Source organism: Nyctereutes procyonoides, unplaced genomic scaffold (genome assembly GCF_905146905.1).
Source record: "Nyctereutes procyonoides isolate TBG_1078 unplaced genomic scaffold, NYPRO_anot_genome, whole genome shotgun sequence".
Classification (NCBI taxonomy): domain Eukaryota; kingdom Metazoa; phylum Chordata; class Mammalia; order Carnivora; family Canidae; genus Nyctereutes; species Nyctereutes procyonoides.
In genome coordinates, this window is record NW_026575051.1 from 20,043,275 (window position 1) to 20,065,324 (window position 22,050).

Consider the following 22,050-nt stretch of genomic DNA (forward strand, 5'->3'; position numbering starts at 1 on the left):
TTTTGGTGAGGGAGTTTGGATTCTGAGTCTCTTCTTCATAATTATCCCTGCATTGAGACACGGCATCAGAACTTTTCCTTCAGTGGACTTTTCCATTCTATGTAAGTTATAAAATGTAGGCACATTCCTTCCCTGTGCAGGAGCAGCCTAAGCATTTGGTGTTGGTGAGTGTGGGTTACCCACAAGGCAAGGTTGGGTCGATTTGGGGGATTACAAGGGTGTAGACTGGAGTTGCCAGGCTCTGAGAATATACGTTGCTCTACTTCATATAAGATGAACTGTGCATTGGTCTTATATTTTATTTTAAATACACTGGCCAAGTGTCAACCTATTTGCCTTATTTGAAATTTGGAAAACATGGTCACTATCTTTATTCAGCACTGAAGAAATAGGTGTGCCTAACATTCAAAGCATTCAGAGGGTGAACCATAATGACCATGAGGGGCAGGGAGGCTACCCAGCCTCTGGTATTTTGTTAGACTACCCTGGACAGACTAAGACAGTTTGTAAATATTTTTTCCCCATTCCCTAGGTTGCCTTTTCATTTTGTTGATTACTTCCTTTGCTGTACAGACGCTTTTTAATTTTGTGTAGTTCCACTAGTTTATTTTTGCTTCTGCTGACTGTGCTTTTGCTATTATATACAAAAGTCATAGTCAAAACCAGTGGCAGGGAGCTTTTCCTCTTTTTTTCTTCAAGGAGTGTTACAGTTCCAGATCTATGTTCAAGTCTTCAATCATTTTGTGTATTCTTGGCACTGTTCTCAAAAAATAGTTGACCATATATGCATGACCATCTATTCTGTTCCATGACTTATGTGTCTCTTTTTATGCCAGTACCATGAAGTTTTGATTACTCTAGCTTTGTTACAATAGTTTGAAATTAGAAAGTGTAATGCCTCCAGCTTTGTTCTTCTTTCTCAAGATCGCTTTGGTTATTTGGGGTTTTTGTGGTTCCATGTCAGTTTTAGCATTGTCTTTTCTATTTCTGTGAAAAGTGACATTGCAATTTTGATAAGGTTTGCATTGAGTGTGTAGATCACTTTGGATTGTGTGGACATTTACACAGCTATTAATTCTTCTAATCCAGGAGCACAAGATCTCTCTCCATTTGTTTGTGCCTTCTTTAATTTCTTTCAATGTCTTACAGTATTTGTTGTACATGTCTTTCATGTCCTTAAATTTACTCTTTCTCAAGGTTGCTCTGGTTATTTGGGTCTTTGTGGTTCCATGTGAATTTTAGGGTTGTTTCTTCTTTTTTTTATTTATTTATTTTTATATGAGATACAGGCAGAGACACAGGCAGAGGGAGAAGCAGGCTCCCCACAGAGAGCCAGATGGGGAACTCAATCCCCAAACCCTGGGATCACGCCCCAGAGCAAAGGCAGGCGCTCAACAGCTAAGCCACCCAGCGGTCCCTTAGGGTTGTTTTTTCTATTTCTGTGAAAAATTACATTAGAATTTTGATAAGGATTGCATTGAGTGTAGATCACTCTGGATAGTGTGGACGTTTAAACAGTATTAATTCTTCCAATCAAAGAACACAAAATATCTCTCCATTTGTTTGTACCTTCTTTAATCTCTTTTGACAGTGTCTCATAGTTTTCAGTGTATAGGTTTTTCATGTTCTTAGTTAAATTTATTCCTAAGTATTCTGTTTTTTGTTAGGCTATTGTAAATGGAATTGTTTACTTTATTTCAATTTCAGATAGTTCATTGTTAGTGTATAGAAACACAGTTGATCTCTGTATATTGATTTTGTATCCGGCAGCTTTACTGAATTCATTGATTAGTTTTTTGGTGGAGTCTTCAGGGATTTTTGAATGTAAGGTCATGTCATGTCATGTCATGTTCATTCATGTCATGTCATTTCTTTAATATATTTAGGTCCTTTGATATGGGATGCATATATATTTATGATCATTGTATCTTTTTTCCCATTTGTTTAACTCCAGCATAATTAACACACAGTGTTAAATTAGTTTCAGATACTTGACATAGCTTCTTGATTAATTGATCCCCTTACCATTATAAAATGATAATCTGTGTCTCTTTTTACCATTTTTGGCATAAAGTCTGTTTTGTCTGATATAAATATAGTTACCCATGCTTTCCTTTGGTTTCCACTTGCATCGATTATCTTTATCCATCCATTCACTTTCAGCTTTTCTGTGAAAAGCCATAGTGAGTCTCTTATAGTATAGGCAGTATACAGTTGGATCTTGTGGGGTTTTTTAAAAATCATCCAGCTTTTTGACTTTTGATTGGATAATTCAGTTCATTTACGTTTAGAGTAACTAGTGACAGATAAGGACTTACTAATGCCACTTCATTGTTTTCTGGCTGTTTTGTAGTACCATTGTTCCTTTCATTCTGTCTTGCTGTCTTCCTTTGTGAATTGATGATTGGTCGTAGTAGTATCTTTGATTTCTTTCTCTTTATTTTTTGTGAAGTTACTGTAGGTTTTTGTTTTGTGGTTACCATGAGACTCATGTGAAACATATATATGTCTGTTTTACACTGATAGCAGTTCAACTTTAATCACGTATAAACATCCTGCCCTTATTTATCCCCCTTGCTTTATGTTTTTTTGATGTCCCCATTTAACATCTTTTTATATTTTGTATCCACTAACAAATTATTGGAACTAGAGAGGGTTTCAGTACTTTTGTCCTTTAATCTTTATACTAGAATTAAGAAATGAACATATTATCATGTTACAGGATTAGGGTATTCTGAATCCAACTATATGCTCACCTTTACCCATGTGTTGTATATTTTCATATTACTAATTGACACCTTCTTGTTTCAGCTTGAAGAACTTTTTTCAGCATTCCTTGTAAGGCAGGTTTAGTGGTGATAAATCCTCTCATATTTTATTAGGGCAAGTCTTTATCTTACCTTTCTTTCTGAAGCACATTTTATCTGGATAAAGTATCCTGGGTTGGCAGTTTCTTTCTTTTAGCATTTAAATGGATGGTCCCCATTCTCTCCTGGCCTGCATGATCCCTGCTGAGAAATCTTCTGAAAGTTGATGGAGGTTCCCTTGTATAAGGGAGTTTTTTTCTTTTACTGCTTTTAAAATTCTTTCTTTGTCTTTGATTTTAGACAGCTTTATTATTATGTGTCTTGGAAAATATTATTATTTTTTAAGATTTTATTTGTTTATTCATGCGAAACACACACAGAGAGAGGCAGAGACGTAGGCAGAGAAAGAAGCAGGCTCCATTCAGGGAGCCCAATGTGGGACTCCATCCTGGGACTCCAGGATCACGCCCTGGGCTGAAGGCGGGCGCTCAACCACTGAGCCACCCAGGTGTCCTGGAAAATACTATTTTATTTTATTTTATTTTATTTTATTTTATTTTAAGATTTTATTTATTTATTCATGAGAGACACAGAGAGAGAGGCAGAGACACAGGCAGAGGGAGAAGCAGGCTCCATGCAGGGAATCTGATGTGGGACTTGATCCTGGGACTCCAGGATCAGGCCCTGGGCCGAAGGCAGGTGCTAAATGGCTGAGCCATCCAGGATCCCCAGGAAAATACTATTTTAGATTGAAATTTTGAGTACCTATAGCTTTATTAACTTGAATGTCCAAATCTCTCCCTGGGTTTGAGAAGTTCTCAGCCATTATTTCTTTAAATAAGCTTTCTACCCCTTTCTCTCTTCTCCTCCTAGAGAAGGGTCCAGTGATATATACATGATTTTTCTTGATGGTGTCATGTAAGTCGATGGGCTTTCTTTATTCCTTTTCATTCCTTTTTCTTTTTGTTCCTCCAGTTGGTTAACTTCAACTTATTTGTCTTCTAGCTTACAGATTCTTTCTTCTCCTTGTTCAAGTCTTCCTTTGAAGCTATAGTTAAATTCTTCACTTCAGTCATTGTATTCTTCAGCTCCAAAATTTCTGTTTGGTTCTTTTTTTTATGTTTTCTATCTCTTTGTTGAACTTCTCACTTTGTTCCTTTATTGTTTTCCCAATATCATTAAATTGCCTGTGTTCTTTTGTAGGTCTCTGAGCATCTTTAGGACAATTTTGATATTTTTTCATTAGGCAATTCTTGGTTCTCCATTTCTTTGGGGCCAGCTATAGGTGGTGGAATCATGTTTTCCTGATTCTTCATGATTCCTGTATCTTGCATAGGTGTCTTCACATGAGGATGCAGCTACCTCTTCCAGACTTTATGGATTGATTTGGTAAGGGATGACTTTCCCGTATGGGTGGAGGAACGCTGAAGCTTGCTGTGATCCTGGACCTAGTAGTGTAGGGCACCCAGTGCAGGGATGTGTGGTGGTACTGGTTTCAGATTTGGGGAGCATCATGTCTCTTTGGCTCCTGCCACTGGGGTCTACAGCATTGATAATGGTGTAGTCTTTGACAGGTGTGATGGGGGTTCATAGTGCCTGCAAGGGTTGTTGGTGTCTTTAGCAGTACCTCTAGATCCAGCAGTTAGGGACAAGGGCAAGCAGTAATGGTAGCTGGAGCAGGTAGGGATACACATGATTGGCTGCAGGGTGCCAGCTATGGGTGCCTGTGTAGTGGCAGGGGCCATTTACAGGCACACACATAGTGGTGGGAGCCAGAGAAGTAAAGGGCCAGAGCCAACTATGGACTCATTGGCAGCTGTGGGAGGTGCTGGTTGTTGGCATGTCCTCCTGTGGCTGCACACTCTCCCCTCACATGCACACTGCAGTAGAGGCCTGTGATGAGGCCTGTGATGAGGCCCATGTGCAGATGCACAGCTGGAGGGGCTGGTTTGAAGTGTATGAATGGGGGAGGGGTCAGCCAGAGGGTGTCTGTGCTGGCATCTTGCACTTAAGCAGCTGCAGAGGCCAGAGCTGGCTTCCAATGTGGTTCCCAGGCTTTGGTGGGGAAATGGGGAGGGTGGCGAAGGGAAGGGGTTCCAATGCCTGGCATCATGAATGCCTTTGGGATGAAAGCTGGTGGTGGGCAGGGGATACCCAGTGGTGGCAGCTATCCTGGCCCTTTGCTTTGGGTCAGTGGTAAGATCTGCTGGGTTTGTCTGTAGAGCAGGTGTCTGCACACCACAGGCACTCCCACTGAGAGCTGCTGCCAGTAGCCCCTATTTTGCTTCTGTGTGCCTAGCTGGACATAATATACTTCAGCTTTGCTGGTCTGAAACTGAAGTGGGACCTTAGTGGACTGTGCCAAAAGAGTGGGGAAGCTGGTCGCTCACCCTACTCTTCTTTCCTGGCCAGAGGACCTCTTCCTGGCTGGGAAGTTCCCTCTTGACACTGAACAGTGCTGGCTTGGGGGATGAGATGATGCAGACAAAATGAAGTCTTCATTTCTCTCCTTGTGTAGTTATTCTCAGGATTTTTGTTCCACTGTGTTCTTAAAACTTCCTAACTGGACTCCAGAACTCTTCCAGAGCTGTTTTTCTCCATGGATAACTCTAATTGTTGAACTTTGTGGAGGGGTAAGGAGTCTGGGGTGTCTTATGTTACCATTTTGGTCTCTGTTTTCAAAAATATTTCCTTTCCACTTTTTTCTTTTCTCATTTAATCTTTTGGGTTTTTTTTCCATTACCAAAAGAAAAATATGTTCATTATAAAAAAAGACAACAACAACATAATTCAGGAAGAATACAGAAAACATTGTCCAAATCCAGTTTCTTTTTGTTCATGTGTTTGCATGCTTCTAATTATAGTATACTTATAATTTTATATGCTGCTTTTTTGGGCTTATTAAATCATACACATTTTTCCCAGATTAACACATGATCTTTAAAACCAATATTTTAATGGCTGCATCACAGTCCATTAAGTGAGTTTTCCATCATTAACTCATACGTTTGTCTTTTATATTGTTTCCAATGTTTTACTATTATAATTAACATTATAATGGTCAGCTTTAGGCATATTGTTCTTTCCCATAATTTTGGATTATATTTTTAAAATAAAGGATCAGGGGTGGAATTATGGAGTTTAAGACTTTAAATATAAAATACTCACCTTCCAAAGAGTTGTGTAAATGTATCAGAGTTACTATAACAAGAAGAAACCTTTTTTTTAGGTAAAAATTCATTTCTCCTAGTCAGGTCTAGGTTCCATTGTTTATGAGCACTAGATAAGATTAAAAACATGGAAAGAATTAAGTGAAAGATTAAAAATATAGATAAGATAATATTTTAGTTTCTTATGAAAAGTGAGCTGGTAATTAAATTGGGCATTCTGGAGCAGGGCTCTAAGTTTTATTTTAAGGTCAGGCTGCTGCTTTTCTCCATGTTCCTGACCAGGTGTTTTAGCTTAAAATATAAGAATCTTCTAATATAATTAAGCTTTTTGATATAAGATTTGTGATGTTTATAAGCAAAGGTTTAAGTTACGATGTTTTTGAAAGTTAGCTCTCTTAACTAACACATATTTATAAAATATTATTAATGAAACATTTCTTTTCTTCTGCAGAAAACAGCATTTCATAGAAGCCAGACGCTGAGCTACAAGAATGGCTATGCAGTTGTTCGACGTCCAACAGTTGGGATAGGCGGGGAGCGGCTTCAGGTCAACCAGCTGTCCCAGGCTGAGCTGGATGAGTTGGCCAACAAGGCACCAATTCTAACTTATGGCCAGCCTAAGCAGGCCCCACCGGCAGAATTTATTCCTGCACATGTAGCTTTTGACAAAAAGGTATCATCTGGGATTTCAGGGTACCCCTTGAATTCAGATTTCTGAGAGGCAACTGTTTGCAGAAAAGTCAACAGCAAACCACAGGTTTTCCAGAGTGCTCTGAGGAGAAAATTGTTCAAATGCCTCAACCTTTAGTCATAGACAGCTGAACTCAGGATTGAAAGAGGCTTTCTTTAGTCAGGAAGCCTATTACAGAAAATAATTCCCTGTAGACTTCACTGAAATATTTTCCAAATGTAGTTAAAGAAAAGTTGGATGAATTCTGAATTCTTGAGTTCATATTGCTCCACGTTTACCTGCTCTGTGCTATTTTTTGAAAGTCTTATCTGTACTGATGGCAAATCCTTAGCCTCTATGAAATGCAAAATGTCATCACAACAGCAACTTCATCTTTTGTCAGTTTTCTCCAGACTGTCTCCATAAGTTTTTATTTTTCAGGGAATGTTTCAGGTTTGGCATAATGTAACCAAAGGATAGTGTAACATTTTTGTTTGTGTCTCATTTACCCTTATGCTTTTGTAATGTGAGCTATTTTATTTCCATCTGTTGACATTTCCATATCATCCTTGATTTTCCTTGTCAGTGAGCATCCTCTTTTAACTTAGATGAGGTAGTCCTAACCCTGGCCATGCAACAGAATCCCTAGGGATTTTTAAGAAACTGGGATGTCACCCTAACCCTCATCAATCCTGATTTCCAGATAGTTTTTATGTATAACTGAGTCTGAGAATCACTGACCAGTTTTTACAAGATAGCTTTTCTAATTTACTCCTAGCCTATTTTCTGTCTTTTTTTTTTTTTAGTCTTTCTTTTCGTTTTATTCTTTTTGTTAAATGTCTGTACTATGTTCATCCAACTAGTCAACTTTTATTGAGTACCTATTGAAACCAGAGGCTGGAAGTTACAAAATAACCTGGTGGTGGAACTATACCATTTACATTCATAATCACTTAGTTTTTTTTGTTTTTTTTTTTGTGTCAGCCAGATTCCATAGCATTCTCCTTTCCCCATCCCAGTGAACTCATCCAATAGGAACACCTTCATATATCCATTCAGAGGCTGAACCTAAACAGTATCAGTTATATGGTTGGGTATTTCTTTACCTTTTTCTTGCTTCTCTATCACTCTACAGATAGTTTTAGCCCTAGCTATGCCCTTAACCCTGAGTTTGGCCTCAGGCAAGTCACTCTACCACCTTGAGTCTCCCTAAGACGAGGGAGGCTCAATTAGCTGATCATTTCTGGCTCTCACATTTTGTGTATTTATATATGTGTAGCTCAAATACAGACCATTTCATGCATGAATTACTGATTGTGCCCCCATTTATAGTGATTATGTCTCCATTTCAATTCTTTGCAGTCGATCTAAAATATTTTTTGAAAATGACCTTTTGGGATGCCTGGATGGCTCAGTGGTTGAGCATCTCCCTTTGGGTGAGGGCGTGATCCCGGTCTGGAGATTGAGTCCCGCATCGTGCTCCCTGCGAGGAGCCTGCTTCTCTCTCTGCCTATGTCTCTGCCTCTCTGTGTCTCTCATGAATAAATAAATAAAATCTTTAAAGAAAAAAATTATCTTTTGTCTTTTGCTTTTACTGTATTATCTTTCTCCTTTAAACATTCCATTTCATTCATGCATTTAATCTTTTTATTAAGAATTTTAAGGTTTTATTCCATTATATTCATATTTTACCTATGTGATTGCCCGATCTCTTTTGGTGTTTAATTTTGTTTTTACACAGTAGACACCAAACCTTTTTAGCGACAGCACTCATGTATAAAATTATTCGTCTTCCCATTCATCAAGCCATATTTGTGTCCTCACCAAAAGGTTGTCTTGGTTTGTTCCTCTAATTCCAATGGAGGTTTAGGTTAACACTCTTGCCTATCTATACTGTTCTAATCTTTTCTCTTCATGAGAGGAAATATCAAAAATAAAGACAGGATAACAGAAAATTTTCAAATTAATCCCAAAGCTTCTCAACACAAGCTTTTAATATTTTTAAATGTGCAATAGAATGTGCCATTTTGACTTCCCACTCTTGCTCCCCAGAGGACCTAGGGTTTGCTCCATCTGTCATATATGTTTCTGAGTACAATGAGGGTGTATTTACATGCCACCCAAAGATTTTGTGGTGGATTGATAATTTGAGCCTCATTCATATATATTCTCTAACAATGAATGTCATTAATTCACATTTATAGGGGACTCTCCTAAAGAAATGGACTTGAGCCTTCATTTTCTTTTTTTTTTTAAGATTTTATTTATTTATTCATGAGAGACACACACAGAGAGAGGCAGAGACACAGGCAGAGGGAGAAGCAGGCTTCGTGCAAGGAGCCTGACATGGGACTCAATCCTGGGTCTCCAGGATCACGCCCTGGGCTGAAGGCAGCACTAAACCGCTGAGCCACCTGGGCTGCCCGAGCCTTCATTTTCATTTTGAAACCAAACATTATAGTCTTACCCAAATTCTAAGAGAGATTTTTGACACAGAAGTTAAGCTAGTAGAGTTAAGGTCTTTAAGCTGTCTCATCATGGGACGGATTACTACGTAGTCTATATGTAGTTTGAGCAGAGGTCAGCAAACTTTTTCTGTAAAGGACCAAATAGTAAATATTTGAGGCTTTGTAGCTATCTTAGCCTATTTGAGCTGCCAAATACCATATACTGGTGCCTTACACAATAGAGATTAATTTTCTCACGGTTCTGGAGGCTGGGTGTCTAAGATCAAGGGTCCTGCCAATTGGGTTTCTGGTGAGGGCTCTCTTCCTGGCTTTAGATAGCTGCGTTCTTGCTATATCCTCATGTGGCCTTTCCTTAGTGTGGGTATGCTAAGAGAGACGTCTTCCTCTCGGGACAAAGCCACCAGTTCAGTTGGATCAGGGCCCCACTGTTAGGACCTCATTACTTCCTAAAGACTGTCTCCACACACAGTCATATTAGGGGTTAGGGCTTTTACATACAAATTTTTTTTGGGGGGGAGACAGAATTCAGTCTTAAGTAGCCTATGTGGTCTCTTCCACAACTACTCAATCCTGCCCTTGTAATGGGAAAGCAGCCATTGGCAAGTATCTGCTAATTATTTACATAATTATTTGTGGATATTGAAATTCAAATTTTATGTCACTTCCGTGTGTTGTGAAATTTTATTCTTCTGATTTTTTTTAACCATTTAAATATATAGATAAAACATTCTTAGTTTGGAGGTCATATAAAATCAGGTGGCAAGGATAGATGGGTCCCACGGACCATAGTTTAGCAACCTTCGATTTAGGAAATAGGAGTGTTGAGTACTTAGTTCTTCTGGAGTGGTTCTCTTTATAGGAGGGTACTGGATGTTTTTTTGGATGAGAGACTAATAGTGCCATTTCTCCCTGCCTCATGTGGTCTAGGTGCTGAAATTTGATGCCTATTTCCAAGAAGATGTTCCTATGTCAACTGAGGAACATTATAGGATTCGTCAAGTGAACATTTATTACTACCTGGAAGATGACAGCATGTCTGTCATGGAGCCTGTTGTGGAAAACTCTGGGATCCTTCAAGGCAAGTTAATCAAACGCCAGCGGCTAACCAAGAATGACCAGGGAGACCATTACCATTGGAAAGACCTAAATCGAGGAATAAACCTTACAATTTATGGCAGAACTTTCCGCGTTGTTGACTGTGACCGATTCACACAGGTATAGTATATACTTCTGGAAGTATATGCTGGAAGTACTGGAAATTGTAGTGTCTGAGGCATCATTCTAATTTATGGAAGGATACATTTCATTTATAAGGGTAAGAGGAGTGTGTTTGGGTGGCTCAGTCAGTGAAGCATCTGCCTTTGACTTGGGTCATGATCTTTGGGTCCTGGGATTCAACCCTGTGTCAGACTCCCTGCCTGTCCCTCTCTTTCTTCCCTTCCTCCCCCACCGCCAACTTGTGCTCTCTTTCAAATAAATAAATAAAATCTAAAATAAAAAAATAAAAAATAAATAAAAAAATAAAATCTTTAAACATAAAAATATAAGGGTAAGAGGAGGACACTGGTAATCTGTCCTGTATGGATTATTATGTAGATTAATTCGGTGTTTGTGTGGGCGTTATGTGTTTCAACACTGTGTGGTGACATCACTTTTTTCACAGTGACATCAGTACATATCCACTCAAATAAAATTAAACTCACATCGTGGCTGAATCATTTGATAAGAAACCAGTTCCCATGCCCATGCAAGCAGAGGATAGTGGAGGTAGCACCCTTGATGGGATAGAAATACGAAAGAGGCATTGGACGATTTATCTGAAGTTCGGACTATAAAAGTAGTCTTACTTTTATTAGCAGTTGCGACCCTAACATTTTTTGTGCAGTTCATATTTTTCCTTTAAATCATACTTGCTATATTCTGGAGAAACTTGCTATCTAAAGAATTCCTGAAATAAAACCATTTTTAAAGGAGAACGCTTATTTATATTGAGAAGAATCTTCCATTTCATCTATTTCATAAGTATGGATTTTTGACAACTTTTTTTTGTAAGATTTTATTCATTTATTCATGAGAGACACACAGAGAGAGGCAGAGACATAGGCAGAGTGAGAAGCAGGCTCCCAGCAGGGAGCGTTATGCCGGACTCTATCCCAGCATCCTAGGATCATGACCTGAGCCAGAGGTTCAACCACTGAACTACCCAAGCATCCCTTTGACAACTTTTCTTAAAGTTATGTGTACATATATATAAACACAGAGAGTCCTTTCTTTAACACGAAATGTAGGTATTAGAAAGTCAATTATAAATTTGTCTTGCTAAAAAATTTCTGGAAGCCAAGATATAGTTCCTGAATTATTCATGCCTTTAATCCCATGTTACCAAATGCCACATGTGATTAATCTGTACCATGCACCGATTCCTTGAATTCACGCCAATTATGTTTTGCATTTAGTAACTTATTTAGCAAATACTTACTGAGTGCCTGCTCTGTGCCAAGCATGGTTCTAGGTGCCAGGTACCTAGACTTGCCCTTATGAAAGTTATTACATTTTGGCTGGAGGAGACAAAAACTAGCCAACAAATATATATAACATGTTAAATGCTGATTAGAGCTGCAGAAGAAGAAACTAGAGCTAAGAAAGTGGAGGAGAGTGTGAGGGGACTGCTGTGTATAGAGGCCAGTCAGGAAAGGCCTCACTGGTAAGAGACAGATGGACAGGCACCTCAAGGAAGTGAAGAAAGGAGTGCTGGCATCCATGCCATTCCAGAGCAACAGAGAAAAACAGTGTAGAAGGTAGGGTGCTAGACCATCTTTGGAAAAACATGTTTTGATTTCTCATTTTTTTAGGTTTTTGAGGTCCTTTTATCATAGGCAGTTTCAGAATTGTACCTAAAATGAGGAATTATAAAATGTTATGTAAATTTCAGGTATCATGATTATTTTTACAATCATCTCTTTATGAACAATTTGAATGTTGGCAGTTCATTACTGAGCGGTGGTCTAGGTCGGTGAGTCAATTCTCATTTTTCCTTATAGTTCTGTTCTAGGAAGTCACCACAAACTGTAATTGGCAAACATGGATCCATTGCTTCTAAGAGAAGTTAGGTTTATATAACCTTGTTTTTTTGGAATTTTTAAAAAGATTTTATTTATTTATTCATGAGAGACAGAGAAAGGCGGAGACATAGGCAGAGAGAGGCTCCCTGTGGGGAGCCTGATGTACAACTCAATCCCAGAACCCTGGAATCACGACCTGAGCCAAAGGCAGACTCCGAGCCACCCAGGTGCCCCAAGAATTGTTTTGTACGCTTTCTCACACATCTTAACTTGACTACGTTGAAATACCCAGAGGAAAGTTTTCAGTAATTGATTTGTTAGAAATTGGCTCCTATAACAGTTTAAAATTTATACACATCCAATTTGGTGGTTTTCATTAGGGATGGATCTATGAGTGGATAAAAAAGATGGTTGTCTTTATGGTGTAGGTTTGAACGAGGAGCCACCTCTAATCAAATATATCACCAACACCTCCCTTCTCACCTCCTCTTCACTGCTCCAAATAAATGTTAGTCCTATAGACAGAATAAACATATTACAAAAATAAACTCCAGAAATCAGAGATCTAGAGTTTATTATCTTTATTAGAGTATTACCAATAGTATAGCAGATATGAATTCTACTCCACATAAGCAAGTGTACAGGAAATATTGTTTTGTGTTTTAAAAATAACTTAAAACCTACTTGAGTCCCCCTCCCCCATTCAATTGGGCTGCTGTTTCTACTCACCCTCAGCTTTGCCAAAAATTCCAAGCCCTATGCCAGACAAGAAGGCTCACCCAGGCCTAATGTGGTCGTGTAGGCAGGGTACATAGGCTGTTAATGACCAAGAGCACCTCCCTGATGCTCTGTGCTCTGGTGCTAGGTCATATACTGAGACCCCGAATGCCTGAGACTGACATGCCTGATTGTTTGCACATGTGCTCTGAGCATCCCTAAGAGCACATGTAGGATCTTGCTGTTCTGAGACCCATCAACTTGTGTCTGCTTTCCAGACTGGGAGAATTTCCTCCTTTCTTTCTCCTTGCCTTCAAAGACATTTCCTTCTTTCCCCTCCTTCTGGGATACTTTAGAATAATCTCTTCAAAGAGGTTAGGCTTTTTCTAAAAGACAGGAAGAATAGTCAGCTTCAGGAAGCTTCTGCATTCCTGCCCAAATCCCTAAGGTAAGGTTAACGAAGGGCCTGGTTATCTGTTGAAAGCAACAGAAAGGAGTAAAACCCTCATTAAATACCTCAATCAATAATCCTGCTACACTAATACATCATCTCAAGGGAGAGGAGTATATTATTAGTCATTATCTTCAGCTCAGTAGTTTTAATAGATATTGAGGTCACAATATTTTAATATTGAAAGGATATTGGAGACTGCTTAGTGAAACTTTAAATACTAAGATACAAGCCAGTTAGCAGCAGAGCTAATATTAGAACCCAAATATTTTGGCCCTGAGTCCTATATATTTTCTATTGAATTATCCAAAAGCAAATCACACAATTCCCCAGAGAAACCTAGATTTCAGATTAATTTCTAGCTCCAGGATGTAAACAGATCCCATGACATTGTTCTTTTCTGATTACCAAAAAAAGTACAGCTTCAAAGAAGAAGAAATGCCAAGTTGTATTAAAAAATATAGTTACTGAAAATATATCTACTTATAATTAGCAAATTAAACAAGATCATATCAAATTCAGATGTTTTCCTTAACTTTATCTGGTAAGACTTGAGTATTTCATTTGTGTCTCCTATTTTGCTAAAATATTTCCTTGTCTAAAATAACCAGTGATTATTTTCCCTTTCGGAGGGGGTGGAGATGGGGGCTTCATCACATACTTATTTTTGGGGAGTTGGAAAGTTGGGAATTTGATTTCAGCTTCACTTTGCCATTGTGTAGCTTGCCCCCTGATATGAATTACATATTGTTTGAAACTGTGGTTGGATTTCAGATGTGTGTATGTAGGCAGTCCTAGGACTTAACTCTGTTCTTGGGCACTTAATTAAATTTCATTGGTCTAAATTCATATTTGGAGCCAGTTACCTTACTATTATGTCTTCCCGTTAGCTTAGCATATTGCCTAGCCATTTTATAATACAGCATACTTACGGTAATTACCAGTTGTTATCTGCATTATAGTTTGGGTCAGTTGGAGGTTTGGTGCTGCTAAGATGTACCTCAAACTGAAAATTAATGATTAATTTGGACAATGGCATAGAAATTATTTTTACAGTTATCTTTACACCACCAGTTAATACTTCAGAAGCTTCAAGAAAGATGATCATTATTACTTTTGCATGAGTTAGGTATTTTTGGAAAGTCAAGGAATTGAATTAAATCCACCAGAGAAGATGGCTCTTGATCCTTACACTGAACTCCGGAAACAGCCTCTTCGTAAATATGTCACCCCATCAGACTTTGACCAATTGAAGCAGTTTCTTACCTTTGACAAACAAGTAAGTGATATAAGCATCTCACTGGGTTTGCTCGTTTCCAGATGTGGTGCATGTTTATTAGCAAGCTGTTCTGGTAGATGTGTGTTTTAAAATATTACATCTGTAATTTAACCATCTGGAGACAGTGCTATCTTTCTGGTTTCATCTAGAGTTACAGGTACAGGAATGCTCAAGTTTTGTATTAGAGACCCAATGGAAGTTGTGGAGTTAAGTCTTAGGAGTTCCACCAAACTTTTCAATATCAAAGCAATTCCAAGAGTTGTGTCTGCTTCCACCTTACATTTCCAACCAACTATTTCTTTTCCCAAATAGAAGTTAATTTCATAGCCTCTTTTGGGAAACCCTAAGTGAATTATTAGGAAATTTCAAAGCTATTGCATATAGGTAGGTTTCTAATATTAAAATGGTAATTTCACAGAAATCCTATTGCAGATGCTTCCTTGTTAAATTTTATATGAATGTCTGAGCACAGAATATTCTGGGTATTTTTCAGCTCTGTTCCAACTATCCCATCCTTCCCATTGTGAGGTGGTGTGGGGGGGCAGATTTGGTCTTCTCCTTTCTTTACAAAAGGGAAAGAGAAGATGGAGAGATCAACTTCAGTGTTTCTTTGCTGCCAGTTTTCTCTCAGAAATGTAATTCCTTTTAGTTAAGAAAAATTTGCCTACCACTAGCATCATCTTTCAAGGATATTCTTTATATCAATCATATAATCTGTTATTATTTTATCTTTAAAATTGTGTTGTTGATGCTGTTACTAGAAGGTGTATGTTGATGGATAAAAAAAGACTGATTAATAAATGAAAATTCTTTCCATATTAATTGCATATAAACTCTTTGCATATACCTTTATAAATATGTGAGCCCCTGTATAAAACAAATCACTCTTTTTGCTTTTGTTTTTTTGTTGTTTATTGAAGTATAATTGACATACAATATTATATTAGCTTCAGGTATACAATAGTGATTCCACAGTACATTGCAAAATTTTTACCACCATAAGTTAGTAACCATCTGTCAGATTACAAAGTTAATTTAATATTATTAACTATATTCTCCATGGTGTATATTACATTCCTACAACTTATTTTATAACTGGAAGTTTATATTTCTTAATCCCCTTCATCTATTTCACCAATTTCCCCACCACCCGCACTCCAAGCTCCCTATCCTCTGGCAACCACCAATCTGTTCTCCACATCTATGAGCTGGGTTTGGTTTTGTTTGTTTTACTTTTTAGATTCCACATATAAGTGACATCATACAATATTTGTCTTTGTCTGACTTCTTTCACTTAGCATAATACCCTCAAAGTCCATCCATGTTGTTGCAAAGGGCAAGATTTCATTCTTTTGTATGGCTGAGTAATATTCCATTGTATGTATAAACCACATCTTCTTCCTTCATTCATCCATTGCTGGACAGGTTATTTCCAAATCTTGGCTATTGTAAATAATACTACCATGGACATAGGGTGTATTTCATTTTCTTTGGAGGCTACCCAGTAGCAGAATTGCTAGATCATATGGTATTTCTATTTTTAATTTTCTGAGGCACCTCATACTGTTTTCCATAGTGGTCGCACCAATTTACATTCCCACCAACAGTCTATGAGGGCTCCTTTGTCTCCAACCAACACTTGTTATTTCTTGTCTTTTTGATAACAGCCATTCTGACAAGTGTAAGGTGATATCTCCTTGGTGTTTTGATTTGCATTTCTCTGATGATTAATGATGTTGAGCATTTTTTCATGTACTTGTTGGCTATTTGTATATCTTCTTTGGAAGAATGTCTATTCAGTCCTGCTAGTTTTTGTTTTATTTTTTTTAAGATTTTTATTTATTTATTCATGAGAGAGAGAGAGAGAGAGAGAGGCAGGCAGAGACACAGGCAGAGGGAGAAGCAGGCTCCATGCAGGGAACCCAACACGGGACTCAGTCCCGGGTCTCCAGGATCAGGCCCTGGGCCAAAGGCAGGCGCTAAACCGCTGAGCCACCCAGGCTGCCCTAGTTTTTGTTTTAATCAGCATGTGTGGTTCTTTTGTTTTTGATTTGTAGGAGTTATTTATATATTTTAGGTGCTAACCCTTTCCTTATCAGATATGATTTGCAAATATTTTCTTCCATTCAGTAGGCTGCATTTTGTTGATAGTTTTCTTTTCATTTTGTTGATAGTTTTCTTCATAGTATAGAAGCTTCTTAGTTTGATATAGTCTCGTATGTTTATTTTTGCTTTTGTTTCCCTTGCCTTTGGAGTCACATCCAAAGAAACATGGCTCAGATCAATATCAGCAAGCTTACTGCTTATGTTTTCTCCTAGGAGTTTTATGGTTTCAGGTCTCACAGTTAGGTCTGGAATCCATTTGGAGTTTATTTTTGTGTATGGTGTGAGAAACTGGTCTAGTTCCATTCTTTTGGTTGTAGCTGGCCAGTTTTCCCAGCCCCATTTATTGAAGAGACTGTCTTTCCCCATTGTATATTCTAGCCTCATTTGTCATAAATTAATTGACCAGAGAGTATGAGTTTCTTTCTGGACTCTCTATTCTGTTCTGTTGGTCTATATGCCTGTTTTTATGCCAGTACCATACTGTTTTGATTACTATAGTGTTATAGAATAGTTTGAAATCAGGAAGCAGGATACCTCTACCTTTCTTCTTCCTCAAGAGTTTTTTGGCTATTCAGGGTCTTTTGTGGTTCTATACAAATTTTAGAAGTATTTATTCTAGCTCTCTAAAACAATGCCATTGGAATTTTGATAGGGATTGCATTAAATCTGCAGATTGCTTTGAGTAGTATGGACATTTTAAGAATATTAATTCTTTTACTGTGACATTGAAATATCTCTCCATTTATTTGTGTCTTCTTCAGTTTCTTTCATCAGTGTCTTATAGTTTCCATTGCTCTTTTAATTCAGCTTCTCTTTCACTGACTAATATTTTTGGATCAAAGTGAATTCTGCTTTCTCAGTACAAACTTATAAGCCTGTTATTTAATACTTTCCAGCTGTTGACATCTGGTATATAATTTCAGATGTTTTTGTATCTTTGGTGAATTTTTTTTAACCACGTGAGATTACTTCATAGTCTTTGTAGTTAATCTTTTCATCATTGTTTGATATATGAATGCCAAAATGACTAAGTTAATCTCTCCACTTGTAGAATTCTTACTTAAGTCACTACTTTGGATTCTTTAAAGGTCCTTCGATTCTATGCAATCTGGGATGATACAGACAGCATGTTTGGTGAATGTCGAACTTACATCATTCATTACTATCTTATGGATGATACAGTTGAAATTCGAGAAGTCCACGAACGGAATAATGGGCGAGATCCCTTCCCACTCCTGATGAACCGCCAGCGCATGCCAAAGGTTTTGGTGAAGAATGCAAGTATGTTTGATTCAGTTTATCCTCCATAATTGGGACATCTTTTGGATCTCATAGGAGTTACTTAATCAGTATGGTCATTCCCTTTACACTTGGGAGGCTCTTGCTGTGTTCTCATAGGTACTCAAAAAATAACTTTCCCGTAACTCCCCTCATTGCTTACCCCACAGTCCAGGCTTGCCTCCAAAATGGTCTGGTGGAGATGACTGATACCCAAATCAAGGAAACAACCAAAACAGCAGTGGGAGGCTCATTTCAAGTGCCAAAGAGCAAGGCTTCTGAAGTAAAGCAACTTAATATCAGATTTTTAATGCATTTTTTAAACAAGTTGTTTTCGTATAGCTTACCATTTCCTTATGTTCTTTCCTGATTTTCCTTCTCACCTCAATACTTCCTAAATAGGAAGTTTGTATGTGGGATAACTTAAGATTGGAAAAAAGCATGTCTATGACTCATAGAGGCGGGGCCCCGTTGTGTTAGTTCCTGCTCTCTTTGCTGGTGTAAAATAACCTAGTGACTGGAGAGGGAGACTGCAACTAAGGGCAGCTGACACCCACCACGCTCTGGAATTAAGTACACTTAACTTTGGTTGTTGACTTAGTAGTTTAAGAATTTTCTCTTGTAAAAATGTCATCTTGGTCACATGTAATGACATCTCTCACATTTGGAGAGCTGACAGAACTCTGTAAATACTTTTGTTAGTTTTCTTTTTCTCTTTACCCTGTTTTTTTGGAACTAGGAGATAAGAAATTTCAGGTATTGTGCAAGAGGTTTGTCTGAGAGGTTATAAACAAGTTGAGGTTAGAAGTTATACACAAATTGGCAGTCTGAAGGCTAAATTTAATCTACCTACACATATTACTTTGCCTTTATAGTATTTTTTTTAATGCAGTGTTACTTGGGGGCAAGGAGGTAGAGATTTCCATCATTGGGAGAGTGGATAAACAAAATGTAGTGAAGATATATCTTGACAAATAGTAGTTAGAAGCAATAACTAAATGTAAAGAAAGCAAATTGATTCACTTTAAAGCATAGTGCTGTGTAGAAAAAAGATGAGATATGATGCAGTAACATTTCTGTAAAGTGAAATACAAATAAAACTATATAGTACATACATAAAAAGCTGCACTTTAGTTGTCTGTGAGGTAGAGGAGAACGAGATTCAGGAAAAGGATTTAAAAATGGTAAAAATAGTCTTGATTTTAAAACTAAGAGAACAGTAAAAATCTCTTTTAGAGAAAGGAGAATAATTGCTATCATAGCTTGCATTCTCAGATAGCAGCAACTGGATTCGGGCCCCAGTTCAACATAGTCTGGCTGCTGTCAACCATATTCTTATTCTTGGCCTCCTGTAGAACCCTCTTAGAGTTCTAGGATACTGGGACTACTGTACTAATTTTAGCCTTCCAGAATGCTTACAATGAGCCTGAAATTCCTGCCATCTACAGCTAACAAATATTAGATTCACAGTAGATTAAGAGAAAGAATGGGAATTTATTCAGGCATGAAAAAAGTATCACTGAAACTGAACCCCTTAAAAACTTAAGTTCTATGTTTGTCTCTGCCTTATCAATGTGGCCTATGTTTAAAATTTTAAATGTGTAACCATCCTCTTTTATAACGTCCTCATTTTTTTTCAGTAGTCTCTACACCCAACATGGGGCTCAAACTCATGACCCAAAGATCAAGAGTTGCACACTCTACCAACTGAGTCAGCCAGGCACCCCTATAACTTCTCAAATTTTAACAAAAATTTTACCAAAGTTATATGGAGAGGCAGTCTGGTGGCATATGTAAGGTCCTTTTAAGAGACTGGAAACATATCTTTTTATAAAAGTTATTGTTAGTCACGCAGCAGCAGGACAGAAAAGGCTAAGCTTCTATCAGCTGAATAATTCCTAACTAGAGCTGTGATGTTGAAGAGGTAGCATCTAATTGACTCTCACAGGCATGGATTATTTTAATTACATTCAATTAAACAAGAGTTAAATATCTACCAAGGGAACTATTTTATGTGGTAAGGCGCTGCGGAGGATAAAATCAAAATGTAACTTCCAGATCTAGAATCCCTGCCCTTCAGTCACTTCTAGTGCCTAGGGAGCCAAGTCATATAAATATACAAGCTGTGTAACAATAACACAAGTGTACCAGATCATCTGACTATATAATTAGTTATGTCATGTAGACAGAGCTCAGAAGAAGAGATGTGACCTAGAAAGACTGAGGAAGGCTTTGTGGGATAACTGAGATTGGACCCAGATTTAGCCTGGTAGGGAGCAAAGGGAAACTACGTACACTTTGGGGAAGAACAAGAGCAGAAGTTGGGCTTTAGGAACAAGTATTTACGTTTGGGGGCATCCAAGAGACAGTGGCTAGGCAAAGTTTGTGTTGGACAGTAATAGGCAGTTAGGGGAGTATCTTTCAGAAGTTCTCTCTGCCAGTGCCTTCATTTCAGTAGTTAAGATGAATGAAAATTTGGGCAGCCCTGGTGGTGCAGCGGTTTAGTGCTGCCTGCAGCCTGCAGTGTGATCCTGGAGTCCTGGGATTGAGTCCCATGTCGGGCTCCCTGCATGGAGCCTGCTTCTCCCTCTGCCTGTGTCTCTGCCTCTCTCTCTCTGTGTCTCTCATGAATAAATAAATAAAATCTTTTAAAAAAGATGAATTAAAATTTTATTTTTATAATGGATGGAGTTAAAGTTTCAGGAATCATAAAAGTTCTTCCTTTGTTGAGCATAATTTCAGTTTACCAGTATGCGGTCAGTAATATCAAAAGGAGGTCACCAAAAGCCTTCTACTCAGCTGTTGAACCTAAGGTTCTAGGTTCTGAAAGTCTGTTAATTATCCTTTAGACTGGATTGCATCCTTTGATCTTGCCTTTCTCTTGGTAAATACAAATGTTAAATAATAACAAAATTGTATACTCTAAATATGTACAACTTACTGTAGTAGATTATACCTCCATACTGTTGTAACAACATAAATCCACACTTAGATATGTTATACTCAAACTTAAGAACACCAAATTCAAAAAGATCATAAAGGCAGCCCCAAACAACAAGGTTATCCATACAGGAAGGCAGCTACAATGACAGCTGACCTCTCAGTAGTGATACTAGTTACCAGAAGACAGCGTAATAATATCTTCAAAGTGCTGAGAAGAAGATGGAATTTCATGCCTAGAGAAATTATCTTTGAAGAAGAAAGTGAAATATATTTCCAAGCAAACAAAGTAGATTTTACTAACAAAAGACACTTACTAGTAAAATTTTAGAGTGTACTTCTAATAGAAGGAAAATTATACCAGACGCAAGGTCTGAGATATAAGAAGTGATTTTAAAAAAAGAAGAAAATGGCAAAGTATGGGTAAATCTAAATAAACACTGACTATACAAACTAAAGGAACAGTGTTGAATTTCTGGGAGTTAAAAAATATCAAGGTAGAATTGAGATATATTACAATAATGACCTAGAAGGAAGTAATAGGATTAAAAAAACAACAAAGTTTGAAAAATGTTACTTTTAAGAACAAACTTAAGATACAGAAACATAGAAAAGTTTAAAAAGATGTACCAGCGAATAGCCAAAGAAACTGAAAAGGCTATATTACTAAAATGCCAATAGATATTAAGGCAGAAAGCCTTGCTAGAGGTAAAGAATATCATTACATATTGTAAGAATTGTATTTGCCAGGAAAATATACTAATTCTAAACTTGAATGCAGGTAGTAACATGGCTTCCAAACATATAAGACAAAAATGTATAGCATTATTATGCAGAGAGAATGGAAAAATTCATTAAAGTAGAAGGAATCATTACAACATTTCTCTTTATAATTGTTAGATCAAAAAGATAAGTCAATAGGTACATATGTATAGGATTTAAATAATAGAATTATCAAAAAATAGAATTATCAGTGTTGATATAATGAATATGTATATCTATCAACACCTGGAGAATCCCCATTTTTTTCAAGCACAAATAGAACACTTATAAAAATGGGTCAGTCTTAACAAATTTTTAAAGACTGGCATCTTATACCATA

General features: G+C 37.6%; 1 protein-coding gene across 1 annotated transcript in view; it reads left to right on the forward strand.

The window, feature by feature from the left end:
- The window catches only part of EFHC1 (EF-hand domain containing 1), a 63,251-nt gene that overhangs the window by 2,201 nt on the left and 39,000 nt on the right, over window positions 1-22,050 (forward strand). Inside the window, exons 2-5 of the mRNA XM_055329564.1 lie at window positions 6,429-6,650; window positions 10,043-10,330; window positions 14,475-14,624; window positions 17,819-18,011. Coding sequence (XP_055185539.1) covers window positions 6,429-6,650; window positions 10,043-10,330; window positions 14,475-14,624; window positions 17,819-18,011 — 853 coding nt within the window. The remainder of the gene's footprint in view (window positions 1-6,428; window positions 6,651-10,042; window positions 10,331-14,474; window positions 14,625-17,818; window positions 18,012-22,050) is intronic.